General features: G+C 43.4%; 1 protein-coding gene across 20 annotated transcripts in view; it reads left to right on the top strand.

Annotated features, from left to right (window-relative positions):
- NRXN1 (neurexin 1) overlaps positions 1–13,596 on the top strand; it is a 767,737-nt gene that overhangs the window by 521,103 nt on the left and 233,038 nt on the right. For all 20 annotated transcript variants that reach the window (XM_054395842.1, XM_054395825.1, XM_054395833.1 and 17 more), the window contains one exon: positions 10–191. In XM_054395842.1, coding sequence (XP_054251817.1) covers positions 10–191 — 182 coding nt within the window. The remainder of the gene's footprint in view (positions 1–9; positions 192–13,596) is intronic.

Below are 13,596 nucleotides of genomic sequence, written 5' to 3'. Positions count from 1 at the left end.
GTTTTGCAGCGGGAACAACGTACATCTTCAGCAAAGGTGGTGGACAGATCACTTACACGTGGCCTCCTAACGACCGGCCAAGCACTCGTGCGGACAGACTGGCGATAGGGTTTAGTACTGTTCAAAAGGAAGCCGTGTTGGTGCGAGTGGACAGCTCTACTGGGCTGGGAGACTATTTAGAGCTGCACATTGTAAGTATCATGAATGAAATGCGCACAGTTTCCTCCTCATCTTGACTGTCCTTCTATTCCTGGGTTTCAGATTTGGATTGCTTTAATGTAAACACAGCAGTTTGCTAATGAACCTTTGCCAGTCAGCAGCGAACTAAATGCTAACAGCTTAGAGCGTGCAGAGCCTGATTCCTTCTCAACGTGCTTTTTGCTTTAGACATTGCTATTTTAGATGGCTTTTCAATTAAAAATCAGACCGTGATACCTGCACAGATAGTGCAAGCTAATTACATGAAGCAGGATTTAACGATGTCAGAGGAAGGTATATTAATCCTGGAAGGCTGAACCTGAAATCTGCTAGGGGGAATTAGAGTTGTATCGCAGTTGACTCTGCTCGTTGTTAATGCTAGAATTTATCCTCTGATGTCACCCTGCCTTTGTGATGATAAATCTTAAGGAGAAAGCAAGATTGTCAAGCTAGGAAGCCTGAAAAAAAAAAAAAAGTCATTTTGACTGCCTTAAAGCTAATAAGTAGCAATCAGAATTGAAAGCATCTGGATTTTTATGGCACCATAAATAAATGATCAGTTGAGATAAACATAACTAGGGCAGTATGAAATGTTGTTGTGTAGATTATGCTCAACTTTGGTCATGTATTGGTTTGATTTTGATTTAAGAATCTCTCAGCTTTCAGGAACGGAAGGGTTCTTTTCGAATGTAATTGCTTATTGATCTATAACCAATTACACTTTTGCCCTCAGAAAACTTTCAGCAGTGATCATTTTTGAAATTAGAGGGAATGATGGTATTCAATCTCCCCAGGCTTCTCATTTCTGTAAAGACATTCTTGTATTGTGGAGCAAGGTGATTTTTTGGTTTGGTTTTTTTTATTATTATTAATATATATAATTTATTTACTGTTTTGAGTAAATAAACAGTGAAAAACAGGCCTTAAATAAAACTCAGAGGTTGTCTCAACCCTTCTCTTGCATTGAAACACATGGTCAAAATGGCTGCTATTGTACAGTCTTCATTTAAACATGTGAACAAAGCAACTTCTCCCAAGTGCTAGGCAAACTGGGAGCCTACATTTTTCAAAGCAAATGTTATGTTGGTGAAGAGAATTTAAAGCATTTGCTTTCCAAAGCTCATCTGATATGAGGGCCCTAGTCAGCATTTGCCCATTTCTTTGCAGCCTGAGACCAGATCCACTCACTGTGGTCAACAGTTTCGCTCCCTTCTTGTAGTGTTTTCTTTTTTCTTACATTAAGGAATGTTATTTCTTGTAGTTTTTGTAGATTCTGTGAAGTGTTTTTTCTCAACAGAATGGTGACAAAGAAAGTTTGGAACTATTGTTTGGAGTTGAAAAATTTGAGATCATTGTCCTCAAGTAGCATGCTGGGGAAGGTTGATTCTCTGGGATGTTTCCAATGAGAGCTATAAGGTAGCTTGCACTTAACCTTCCTCATTGTAGAAATTGAAGAGGAAATTACAAGTTTGATTATGGTACTTCAGTGTGTGCTTGCCCTCTTTATTTTTCTGTTTACTTAAAGATGATGTAAACCTAATAATGAAATCAAGCTCATAGGAAATTCTGATTTGGCAAATTGCTACTTGATCATCTGAATCACAGCTTCAGTGTTAGGTTAGGAACACATTTATTTAGGGTAATCATTTAACCTCCCCAAATAACCATTGTTAATAGGCGAGATGTTTAAAAATAACGTGTCATCCACACTGCTCCCAGATGCTTGACAGTTGCACTGCACTGGTATGGAAGTGGTCTCCTGTGCACTTTCTGCTGGAAGATCTAATTCAAGAAGAAATGCATAGAATCACAGAGTCATAGAATCATGGTTTGAGCACCTCTGCTATGAGGACAGGCTGAGGGAGCTGGGATTGTTCAGCCTGGAGAAGAGAAGACTCTGTGAGGACCTTAGAGCTGCTTTCCAGTACCTGGAGGGATCCTGCAGGAAGCCTGCAGAGGGACTTTTCATGAGGGTATCTAGAGACATGGGGAATGGTTTGAAACTGAGGGAGAGCAGGGTTAGACTGGGTCTTAGGAAGAAGTTCTTCACTATGAGGGTGGTGAGACTCTGGAACAGGCTGCCTGGGGAGTTTGTGGGTGCCTTCTCCCTAGAGGTGTCCATGGTCAGGCTGGATGAGGCCTTGAACAGCTGAATCTAGTTGAGAGGTGTCCCTGCCCATGCAAGGGGGATTGGGGTAGATGATCTCTGAGGTCTCTTCCAACCTAAGCCATTCTATGATTCTGTTAGATTCTGTTTTGTATATATGTAATGTGTGGGTAGTTTTAATTTCTGCAAGTAAAATGACCTTCCCTTGAGTGAACAGAAATAGTACAACTCAAGTAAGGACTTCTGTGTCTGAGTGTACCAGAGGAAAGAAAAAAAAAAAAAACAGAGTCTTAAGACAAATGAATTTGTTTTTCTTTTATGAACACTTCACCTTTCTTGGCCTTAATGCTTCGTGGAAAGTCAATTGAAAGATTCTTATTGATTTAGCTCTATTTGGAGCTGTGCCTAGAGAGCTGGAGGTACTTTCAGTGAAACTGATGGTCAAAATACCTTTGATTTTAGTGGTTTGTATTGGAGCTAATTAATTTTCCCAGGAAGAATTTAATAATCTTAAAAAAAAAAAAAAAACAAACAAAAAAAGCCTCCACAAATAGTATTCCCAGAATAATGTTTGTTCTAATCATAATCTTTGGACTATGGGATTCCTTACTGCCATCTGCCTATGTGCAATGCAAGAATTTGGTAAGGCCAGTGGTGGCTTCTATGTGTGTGAAACACTAATCAATTTTGAAAACAGTTGTCCACATCCAGGAAAGGATAAAAAAAAAATAAAATAAAGAACTAGGTTTCAGACCTCTGCTAATTTAGAAGTGCTGAGCATGCACAGGACGAGCTGAAGTCAATGGAAGCTGAATGTAGTCAGCACCTCTGAAAGTCAGACAATCATATCAGCTAAGTGGGGGACAGGGATTGCTGTGGAGTCCTGCAAAGACTTTGGATCATTCTGTTTATCAGAGCTGTGATAGTTGATATTCTCCTGTCTTGAGGCACAAGGGAATTCCTTAAGCTTGATGTTATCTAACCCAGAGTTCTGCTAATACATTAGAAGTCATCCTGCTGGGAACCAGCTCCAAGGAGAAGGACCTTGGAATCCTAGTGGGCAGCAAGTTCTCCATGGGAGAGTACTGTGTCCTTGTGGCTAAGAGGGCCAATGATATCTTGGGGTGCATCAAGAAAAGTGTGTCCAGCAGGTCTAGGAAGGTTCTCCTGCCCCTCTACTTTGCCCTGGTGAGACCATACCTGGAATGCTGCATCCAGTTTTGGGCTCCCCAGCTCAAGAGAGACAGAGACCTGCTGGAGAGAGTCCAATTGGTAACTACAAAGGTGATGAAGGGACTTGAACACCTCTCCTGTAAAGAAAGACTGAGAGCCCTGGGGCTGTTTAGTCTGGAGAGGAGAAGGCTGAGAGGGGATTTGATCAATGTCTATTAATGTCAGGATGAAGGTGCCAGGCTCTTTTCAGTGGTGCCCAGTGACAGGATGAGGAACAACTGGTACAAGCTAGAGCACAGGAGGTTCCATCTCAGCACAAGGAGACACTTCTTTATGGTGGGGGTGCTGGAGGCCTGGAGCAGGTTGTCCAGAGATGTTCTGGAGTCTCTTTCTCTGGAGGCTTTCAAAACCTGCCTGGATGCATTCCTGTGTGACCTGCCCTAGGTGATCCTGCTGTGGCAGGGGGGTTGGACTGGATGAGCTCTTGGGGTCTCTCCAACCCCTACCATTCTGTGGTTCTGTGATTTCTTTATTGTGCATATATACATCTTTTTTTCTTTATCTCATTAGTATATGTTTATTGAAAATTCCATAGGAAGTGATTGTTCTTCCCCTTGGGAAATAAAAAAACTCATCAGCCAGACTATTGTGTTAGTGTTTAAACCAAGAACATGACAGTGAAAGAAGGGTTTCCAGACTTGCTTATGGGTGTGAATAATGAAAAGCAGTGCAATCAAGAAAAAAGAATAATTTATGGGACTAGACAGGCAGGTGAGAATGCAATTCAAAGTACATAAACATTAACTCAATTAGAATGGGAGCCGTGAATTAATTTAGGGAATTTATGCTAAATGCAGTAATCATTTACCTTACTGATCAGGTTAAAGATCTAGGTTGGTAGGCCAGAAAATAAATAAATCACTCAAATGGTCAAGCCATGCCCTGTAAACATGCAATTAAGTTAGTCTTTTCTATTATCAGAGACATAGATTTAAAAAAAAATGCTCTGAAAATGGATTTTCTGGTATTTTATGATATATTTTATGATGTAATGTCTCATCATGGCTACTCTGCACTGCCTCTTATCTCACCCTTGCCATAAACAGGCCAAATTGCTGAGAGGTGGTTAGGGAAAGGTGTTAATTCTGGCACAGAGCAGCTTGATACCTTACAGTATGGGGGTTAAAAAAAAGAGTGTCATTTGGACAGCTGATTTAGTTCAACAGTTTGGCTCTGGCTGCCATCATCACAGAGTGCTGTAAGGACAGATCCTGATGCTGGCATGGAAATCTCATCTCCCAGCTGTGATTTCCTGGTTCCCCAGCTTAGGAATATGCTTGAGGGAAGCAACTCCTTTCATCTTCCTGCTCTGTCTCAAGACAGATAGAAATTCTCACTTGTTCCTCTAGCCAGCAAACAGCTCCAAAAGGAGCATCCTTCCGTGCTTTTGAGAGGGTAAAAGCTTCCTTCCCCAAAAGCATGATGGAGCCACCACCTGCCAGCCCCTTGGTGAGAGAAAATTGCATAACCACTGGGACTTAAGGTCTCAGCTAAAAGACCATGTGTCTGTCACAAATTGCTCCAGCCCTCAACACTGCTGACTCTTCTGAGCTACTCTTCTAGCAAAGATGAGAGCCTGGCTGAGGGTGAATAGGTGTTAAAAACACTTCTGGAGGCCTCAGATATATTAGAAGCATCTTAGAGCAATACGGAAAAAACTTCCACGTGGCCATGGCATTGTATGAAATGATCCTGCACACCAGATTGTGGGCTCCAAGATCCCTTCTGATCTTGCATATCTCAACTTTCTACTGCAAATGGAATTAATCTGTTGTCTGAAGAGCCAAAACTCTGTCACTGAATTTGGTGGCAAGACTCCCTTAGGCTTTACTGTTGCAAACTGTACAGGAATGGCATTTTTTAATCCAGCCTGAGAACATAGACATGGAACTTAATTTTCCTTGGACCTTATTGAACTTCAAAAAAAGTAGCAAAAAGATTAATAATAGAAGGGTTTTGGGGCTGAGTCATACTATGCTAGTACCAAACCTAGTCCATTTTTAAGAACTGAAGTGGACCAATTTGGAGAGGCAGGCAAGAGGGCAAGCGTGTTTAATTAACATAAACTTGAAGAGGCTCATGACCTCTTCATAAAACAGCTCTTATGTTAAAAAGATTTAGACTGGAAATGAGGAAGAAATTCTTTCCAGTGAGGGTGGTGAGACACTGGAACAGGTTGCCCAGGGAGGTTGTGGATGTCCCCTCCCTGGAGGTGTTCAAGGCCAGGCTGGATGAGGCCTCGAGCAAGCTGTGCTGGTGGGAGGTGTCCCTGCCCATGGCAGGGGGTTTGCTACTAGATGATCATAAAGGTCCCTTCCAACCCAAACCATTCTGTGAATCTATGAATCTATGATTTACAAGATCAGGATCGGTATGAGGGTGCTCAGGATCAGTATGAGCAGGATCAGGCCAGAAAACTCATTCTGGAAGGTGAAAGTTGTGGAGGCAATGCTTACAGAGCTTGCTGCTTAGTTTCAGGCATTTAAGTAAACTTTGCTATTATGGTTAATCACTTTGTGCTAATAAGAAAAGCTCATCTTAATACTGTTCTGGTTTTGTAAGATACTGCCTTAATTAGAACTCATAATTAGTTAATGAGTTAATTCAGGTTTTGCTCTATGATACCTCAGTGTCATCACCAAAGCAGAAATTAATTTTAATGTGTAATGCTAGTTTGGTCTTCTTTCCCTTTCCCTTTCCCTTTCCCTTTCCCTTTCCCTTTCCCTTTCCCTTTCCCTTTCCCTTTCCCTTTCCCTTTCCCTTTCCCTTTCCCTTTCCCTTTCCCTTTCCCTTTCCCTTTCCCTTTCCCTTTCCCTTTCCCTTTCCCTTTCCCTTCTTTTTTCTTTCTTTCTTTCTTTTCCTTTCTAGACTGTTTCATCATCTTGAGCCTTTCTGACTTTGCATTTACACCATTGTGTAGTGAGGGACTAATTATGGTGAAATCATTGGATTCAGTCTGAGGTACTGGAGGGTAGAAGTGACCACACTAATCTTTGTCACTAACTCATTGCAAAGGGTACAGCAAAGGCGTCCAAAGGTGATTAGGGGACTAGAGCATGTGTCTTGTGAAGGGAGGCTGAGGGACTTGTGGCTTTCTAGCCTGAAGAAGAGAAGAGTGAACTGGGATCTTAGTAATAGTTAGGAATATTTGAAGGCTGGGTAGTCAGGAGGATGGGGTCTGTCTTTTTTTCAGTGATGCCCAGTGACAGGAAAAAAAGGTAGTGGGCACAAAATTGAGCAGAGGAAGTTCCACCTAAACATGAGAAGCATGTTCTTTACTTTCAAGGTAGTGGATCACCAGAATGAGCTGCCCAGAGAGGTTGTGGAGTCTCCTTCTCTGGAGGCTTCCAAAACTCTGGAATCCATCCTGTGCAACCTGTTCTAGGTGAACCTGCTTTAATGGGAAAGTTGGATTAGATGATCTTCAGAGGCCCCTTCCAACCCCTCCCATGCTGTGAAACCCCATCAAAGACCCAAAGCCTTATTATTCCTTGTGTGGCCTTTTCTCCCTGACCTCATCAGTTCCAGGGAACAACAAAAGTTAGTTCCTGGAGCAAAAGTACTCAGCCTCTCCCTTATCCATAGCAGATGGGGTTTTTAAGACTCCTTGTGGATTATGCAACATTGCCTTCTCATTTAGGGCCAAGCCCAAAGAGCATTATCATACGTGAAGCTACTTTCCAGTAACTTCTCCCAATTAAAATAAAAAGTGAAAAGATTATGCCACAGAGCCTTAATAACCACTCAGCAGATTTGATAATGCCACTGCTGTTGGTATCAGGCTCACCACTCTGTTTAATAGCTGAACAGATGCAGCTCACCACATGGTCTGCAGCAGCAGGGAGTCCCATTTTACAAGTTGCTTTTGGTTTATTTCTTTCCCAGAGAGCCTTCCCTGACATCCCGAGGTTCTGGAGTGTTTTGATTTGCTATTCAGCAAACAGGAAAAAAAAAAAGAAAAAAAAAAAAAAGGCAAGGGGGATTCTGTACTGCTTGTTTTCAAGGCAAAGAGTGGGGTTTTGGCTTTTTAGTGGAAGCACTGTGAAATTGCTAATCAAGCCACTAAAATAAGGCACATTTTAATGCCAAATTGGTCATGACTTGATCTGGAAAGGGCTGGATTTTAGTAAGTAGCCTGCATCTTCATGCACAGGTTGCTTGTGGGATAGCCACTGCTGGGTTGTTGGTTTAGGGGATTTTTTGTTGCTATTTTTTGGGTGTTTTTTGGGTTTTGTGGTGTGTTGTTTTTTTTTTTTTTTTTTTTTTTTTGGAGGTGGCTTCATGCTTGGGGACGACTTCTATTTTTTTTTTTTTTTTTTTTTGTAATTGCCAGATTTTGTGTACACATCTGCAACTCTCTTTGCTCAGCAAGCAATAACTCTGGGCTGTAGCGGTGCCGTGGGATGATGCTGTGGTTGTTTGGTGTTTCTAGATTTGCTCTCCACGGAGCAATTCATAAGAGCATTTTGTGAGGCTTTCCAATCTTCTAATTGCTTGTCTGGAAAAACACCTGAGTGTATGCTCTGAGGCTAAAATAAGGTGGCTCTGCACTTTATTCTGAAAAATCATGGGATAATATACAGAGCAGATAATGAAACCTTGCCTATGCCCTTTGGTTATCATTTTCCAGGAAATGTATAATAAAAGATGGGAATAAGACAGAAGTGCTGCAAGAATTAAATGATCTGTCCCATAGTACCTGGTTCATAAATAAACACAGAAACTCCCTTGGTTATGTTTCCTATTCCTTATTAATGTGGGTAGGGAGTTAAAGATAGGTGCTGCTGAGGGCTAGGCTAATGGGCAACACCTTCCCTGGGGCTAAAAACTTCTCACAGCCTTGTGTGCAGCTGAGATTGCATTGGGTTGGAAGGGACCCTCAAAAGTATCTTGCCCAACCCTCCTGCACTCAGCAGGACACTTACAATTAGATTAGGATGTCTAGGGCCACATATGTCCAGGGATGGGGCCTCAACACCATCCCTGGGCAACCTGTCCCAGTATTTCACCACTCTCATTGTGCAGAACTTCCTCCTGACGTCCAGCCCAAATCTGCCCTGCTCCAGTTTCAAACCATTGCCCCTCATCCTCTCACTGCAGGTCCTAAACAGTCCCTCCCCAGCCTTCCTGTAGGTCCCCTTCAGATATTGCAATGCATATCTAAGGTGTCCCTGCAGCCCTTCTCTTCTCGAGGCTGAACAGCCCCAATTCTTTCAACCCCTATTCATAAGAGAGGTGTTCCAGCCCTCAGATCATCTTGGTGGCCCTCCTCTGGACCTGCTCCAGCATGTCCACGTCTGTCTTCTGTTGAGGGCCCCAAAGCTGGACAAAGCACTGCAGGTGAATTCTCACCAGTGCAAAGGGGCAGAATCCTCTCTCTCCATCTCTGGCCACACTGCTGTTGATGCAGCCCAGGCTGCCATTTGCCCACTGGGCTGCAAGTGCCCATTGCTGGCTCCTGTCCAGCTTCTTATCCACCAGCACCCCCAAGTCCTTTTATGCTGGGCTGCTCACAGTCATCCCCCCAGCTCCTTTGGAAGACATTTAAGACTTCTGGGTTTGTATTCCTAATCTACTTTTCAAATATTTTGCTGTCTCGTTAAACTGACATTCCTAAGGCATTGATTTTCTTTTCTTCTTTCTTGCTTTTCACCACATATTCAAACTCAAAAATAAAACCCCACCCATCGTCCTTGTCACAGCTGTAGTGTGGTACATGATGACACCAAGCTGTGCTAGTGTGGGAGGAGGGGAGATAGGGGTTGAAAGCACTGTGGAGAGCTGATTAAAATTCAAAATGCACTTGATAAAGTGGAGAAATAGTCTGAAATCAGAAGGATGAATTTTCACAAAGGAAAGTGCCGAGTTCTGTACCTAAGATGGAAAAAATGGAAATGCACAGCTATGAAATGGGGAATAATTGTGGCCAAGAAGCAGTTGTACAGAAAAGATTGGGAAGTTACAGCTGATTGCAATTTGCTTTAGGGGCAGGCATCTGTCTGAGATAAATTGACAACACATGTGTTGGTGCTCATGGGTGAGGAAGTTTGTTCAGTGCTGTTGGGACTTCAGTTAAAGGAGTGTGTCCTGGTGGGAGTGCTCAACTTTGCAAAGTTGAGGTGAGCTAAATAGATAGCTGGGGGGGGTGAGGGGGAAGAGTTGCTCTGTACCTTAGATTAATTAATGTAGCTCTTCAAACAAGGTTGAAAGAATGAGTTTTGTTTTGTTTAGAAAAGAGAGGGAGTAGCTGTGCAAAGTGACTTGGAATAAGTCTAGGCTGTGATAAACAGGACTGTGCCTCACTTCACTTCTTTATAAGGCTAAGGTTAGAAGTAGTTGGTTTAATTTGCAATGCTGCTGTCAGGTATTGACTGAAAACCTCCAGCTCTGTGTGGCGGTTAAGTAGTGGAGCAGGCTGTGTAGGCAGGCCCCTCAGTTTATGCTCTGAGCATCAGACTCTGTTCCTGTGTGTGGTGGGAATGCTATGGAGGCTTCTGCTGTGTGCTTTTGCTGCAGTTAGGTTAGATGTACTTGTGCCAGTGAGTGATGGGTGGAGGGAGGTCTTCTTAGGGACTAGAACATCTGCCTTAGAAAGAAAGGTTGAGGGACCTGGGGCTTGTCATCTTGGAGAGGAGGAGACTGAGGGGAGATCTTTGAAATGCTTGAAAGATGGATGTCAGGAGGATGGGGCCAGCCTTTTTTCCATGGTGCCTGGTGACATGAGGTAAAGGGCACAAGTTTGAACATGGCAAGTTCCATATAAACATGAGGAGGAACGTCTTTATGTTGAGAGTGGCAGAGTACAGGAACAGGCTGCCTTGAGAGGTTGTGGAGTCTCAGTCTCTGGAGACTCTCGAAACCTCTGTGGCATCTGCCTTGTGCAACCTGCTGTAGGTGAACCTGCTGTGGTGGGGGAGTTGAACTACAGGTGATCTTCAGAGATCCCTTCCAACCTCTGACATTGTGTGATTCATCAGCTCTACAGTCCCATTTATGGTGCAGGTTTTGACTGGAAGGCTCAGGTTGAGGGATGATTTAAGATGAATGCTTAGATGTAAGCATGGAGATTCACAGAATCAGACAGAATGCCAGGTTGGAAGGGACTCCAGGGATCATCTGCTCCAAGCTTTTTAGGTGATAGTATAGCTGAAATGAGCTGGCCCAGCATCCTGTCAAGCTGAGTCTTCAAACTGTGCAATGTAAGTGAACTCATTGGTTCCCTTGGGAGAGTGAAGTTCTGTTTTTATTCCTGAAGACACAGAAAAGGGAGACAGTAAGTTGCTGCTAAGCGTTTTCATTTAGTATCTGTTGGTCTTGGTGTCATCAGTGAACTCTTCAGGTTCTGTGCAGCAGCAGCCTGAACCTGCTCTCCCTTTGGCATTTCAACATCCCCTGTTGTTTAACGAGAGCCAGTTGCTCTGCTGCTATGTGCAAGGAAGAAATTTGGATCCATATGACTGAGAATTGCTCTCTGGCCAAGTGAAGGCCTGGTTGGTGTGTTCTCCACTGACTGTTGGCATGTGCCTCCTCTTCAGCTCGTGGGAAAGGTGGTGGTGATGTAACTGATTTTGCCTCCTCACCCACCTCTCAAATGTTAGCAAGCATTTGCTTTGCTTGCTGCGTGGGAGGAGTGAAGTAATCTGAAATGTCCTGATGTAAATCCAAAATAACCTGAACCAGCTAAACAGATTACTGAGCAGAACTCATGGATTCTACTGCAAGGTTCATGTGCAACTGGGGTGAATTTATTTTTCAGGGGTTTGAGCTGTTTTGGCCAGCTGAGTGCTGCAGTGAGAGCTGCACAGCTCTGTTGTTATGTTTTCATGTTGCAATAGTGCATGCAGATAATAACCACTCAGAAATAACAGGAGATAAGCTTCCCTCTTTCATTTTGAGAAGAGAACGTCTGCTTCCTAAACATTGCTAAATAGAAGCGACTACTTCTGATGAGGTTTTCTAATGATTTTCACAAAATATTGATTAAAAATATGTCCTCCAGTTATTTGTTATCGCAGTTTTGGGCTCATATCATAAATGCTGAATGCACTTAAAGCATGTAAAAGATTTTTATCTTTTTAGCATTGGTCTGTGGGATAAATCTTCATCTTCTGTCCCTGCCTTTGTCAGCAGACTGTGTTGTGAGGCTGCCTCTAGAGCAGAGGCAGGGTATTGCCATGAGCACCAGCCATGCTGCGTCTGAAAGGACGTGGTCCAAGCTAAGCTGGCTTGAGTTTTGGATTGTCACTTTGCAGTCACAGCAGATGGTGGTCTGCTTAGATGTGAGTCAGTAGCATTGCTCTTTTTCTGCTCTCAGCCATGTGCATTAGAGCATGCATTGGTGACACCAAGCTATGAAGTGCTGTAGACTCACTTGAGGGAAGTGATGCCACCCAAGAGGACCTTGACAGGCTTGAGGAGTGGGCCAGTGCCAACTGCGTGAGGTTCAACGAGTCAAAGTGCCGAGTCCTGCATCTCCCTTTAAGCTGAGGGAAAGCAGGGTCAGACTGGAGTTTAGGAAGAAGTTCTTCACTACAGGGGTGGTTAGACTCTGGAACAGGTTGCTCAGAGTCGTTGTGGATGCTTCCTCCCCGGGGGTGTTCAAGGCCAAGTGGATGAGGCCTTGAGCAGCTGAGTCTTGAGAGTTGTCCCTGCTGGCGAGAGAGGGATTGGAGCCAGATACCTCTGAGGTCATTTCCAACCTGAGCTCTTCTGTGGTGATTTCCCTCTGTGCCAAGGAGGGAAAACCTCCCCTGCTTGTGTCACCCCATCCTTTAATCCCACTTTTGAGCTGCCTTTTCCCCAAGCTGTGTCACGTAGCTTTGTCAGCTACTTTACAGTTCTTCAGCTGCAAAGGCAGGTGATGGCTTTGCATTATTGCCCCAATATTAGGTGTCTTCTAGGCTGATAATCTGTGTCCTCTCATTGACTTAGAAGCCAAACCATGAACACAGTCCTTGCTGTGGCAGTGTCAGGACTGTCACTTTATCTGTCTCAGCACAGAGATATTGTTCAACATTTGTAATTATGATATTAATCTTCACTCTCCCCTGACACAGGTGCAATATCAGGAATCCTAGTGCATGGCAGGTTTATTACTTTTGACCCTTAGAGGCACCACTCACAAACAGTTTGGGTTTGCCAACACCTAATTGGTTCCCTGTAGTCCTCCTCCTTCTCCCTAGAAATTCTTCTGAGATTCAGGCTGTGGATTTTTTTTTTTTTCCTGTAAGCTATGCTCATGTTCAAAATCAAGACAGGGAAGCAGTCTTGCATGAATCATGTTCTCCCACACATGTACTACTCATAAAGTGATTAGAAGAAACTTTATTTGCATTGTTACTGTTTTCTTTTTTTCTTTTGTTTTGGAGACTCTAGTCAGGATTGTTTTTTGCATCTGATTTATTCCCAAATCAGCCTATGCTGCTTACTGACTTGGAGTATTTTTTTTTCTTCTCTGTTTCATTATTTTTCACGTGTTAGCTTGCAAGAGAGTTCCTAATCACAAGCAAATGACTTCCCTGTGGTGAGTTGGAGGGTGTAGAGAAAGCAAAGTATATTCATGGAAGCACTTCAGGAGGTGGAGAAGGTGGTGGAACCCTCCCTCCATCCTACCCTGCTGAACTTCCCCTTGGACCTGACTGGTTTTGAGGGGTTTTGAGGGCTGCTAAATTATGGTATGAAGGGATAAATTGGTACTCATTCTTTTGGTCCTGTTGGGAAGGTAATAACACTGCTTTGAGTGCTAAGGCTCGTTTTTGGGGGGTTAGTAGGCTCTGCTGCTCCTGCTTGGCTGGCTCTTTTATGATAAATGTTCCAGGCATGATGCTAGTATTTGGGGGTGTTCCTCCACTTTGAACACATGCACCCATCTTGGGAAAATCTCTAAGGGTTTTCAAACTTCATATATAGGTTAAAATATAGGTTAAAACTTAACCCTTGTAGGTCAAGGACTCCCCGTTTAGTAACTGTGTGTTTCTTTTCACTGCAAGGAACTGGATGGAGGAAGAGAAAGAGGTGATCTGCTCTAGGTAGTAGTGCTGTGTGAGTCAGAAATTGGT

The sequence above is a fragment of the Indicator indicator genome, chromosome 2, assembly GCF_027791375.1.
Source record: "Indicator indicator isolate 239-I01 chromosome 2, UM_Iind_1.1, whole genome shotgun sequence".
NCBI classification, from domain to species: Eukaryota; Metazoa; Chordata; class Aves; order Piciformes; family Indicatoridae; genus Indicator; species Indicator indicator.
Note: the sequence above shows the minus strand (reverse complement) of the source record. Positions and strands in the feature narration are given on the sequence as shown.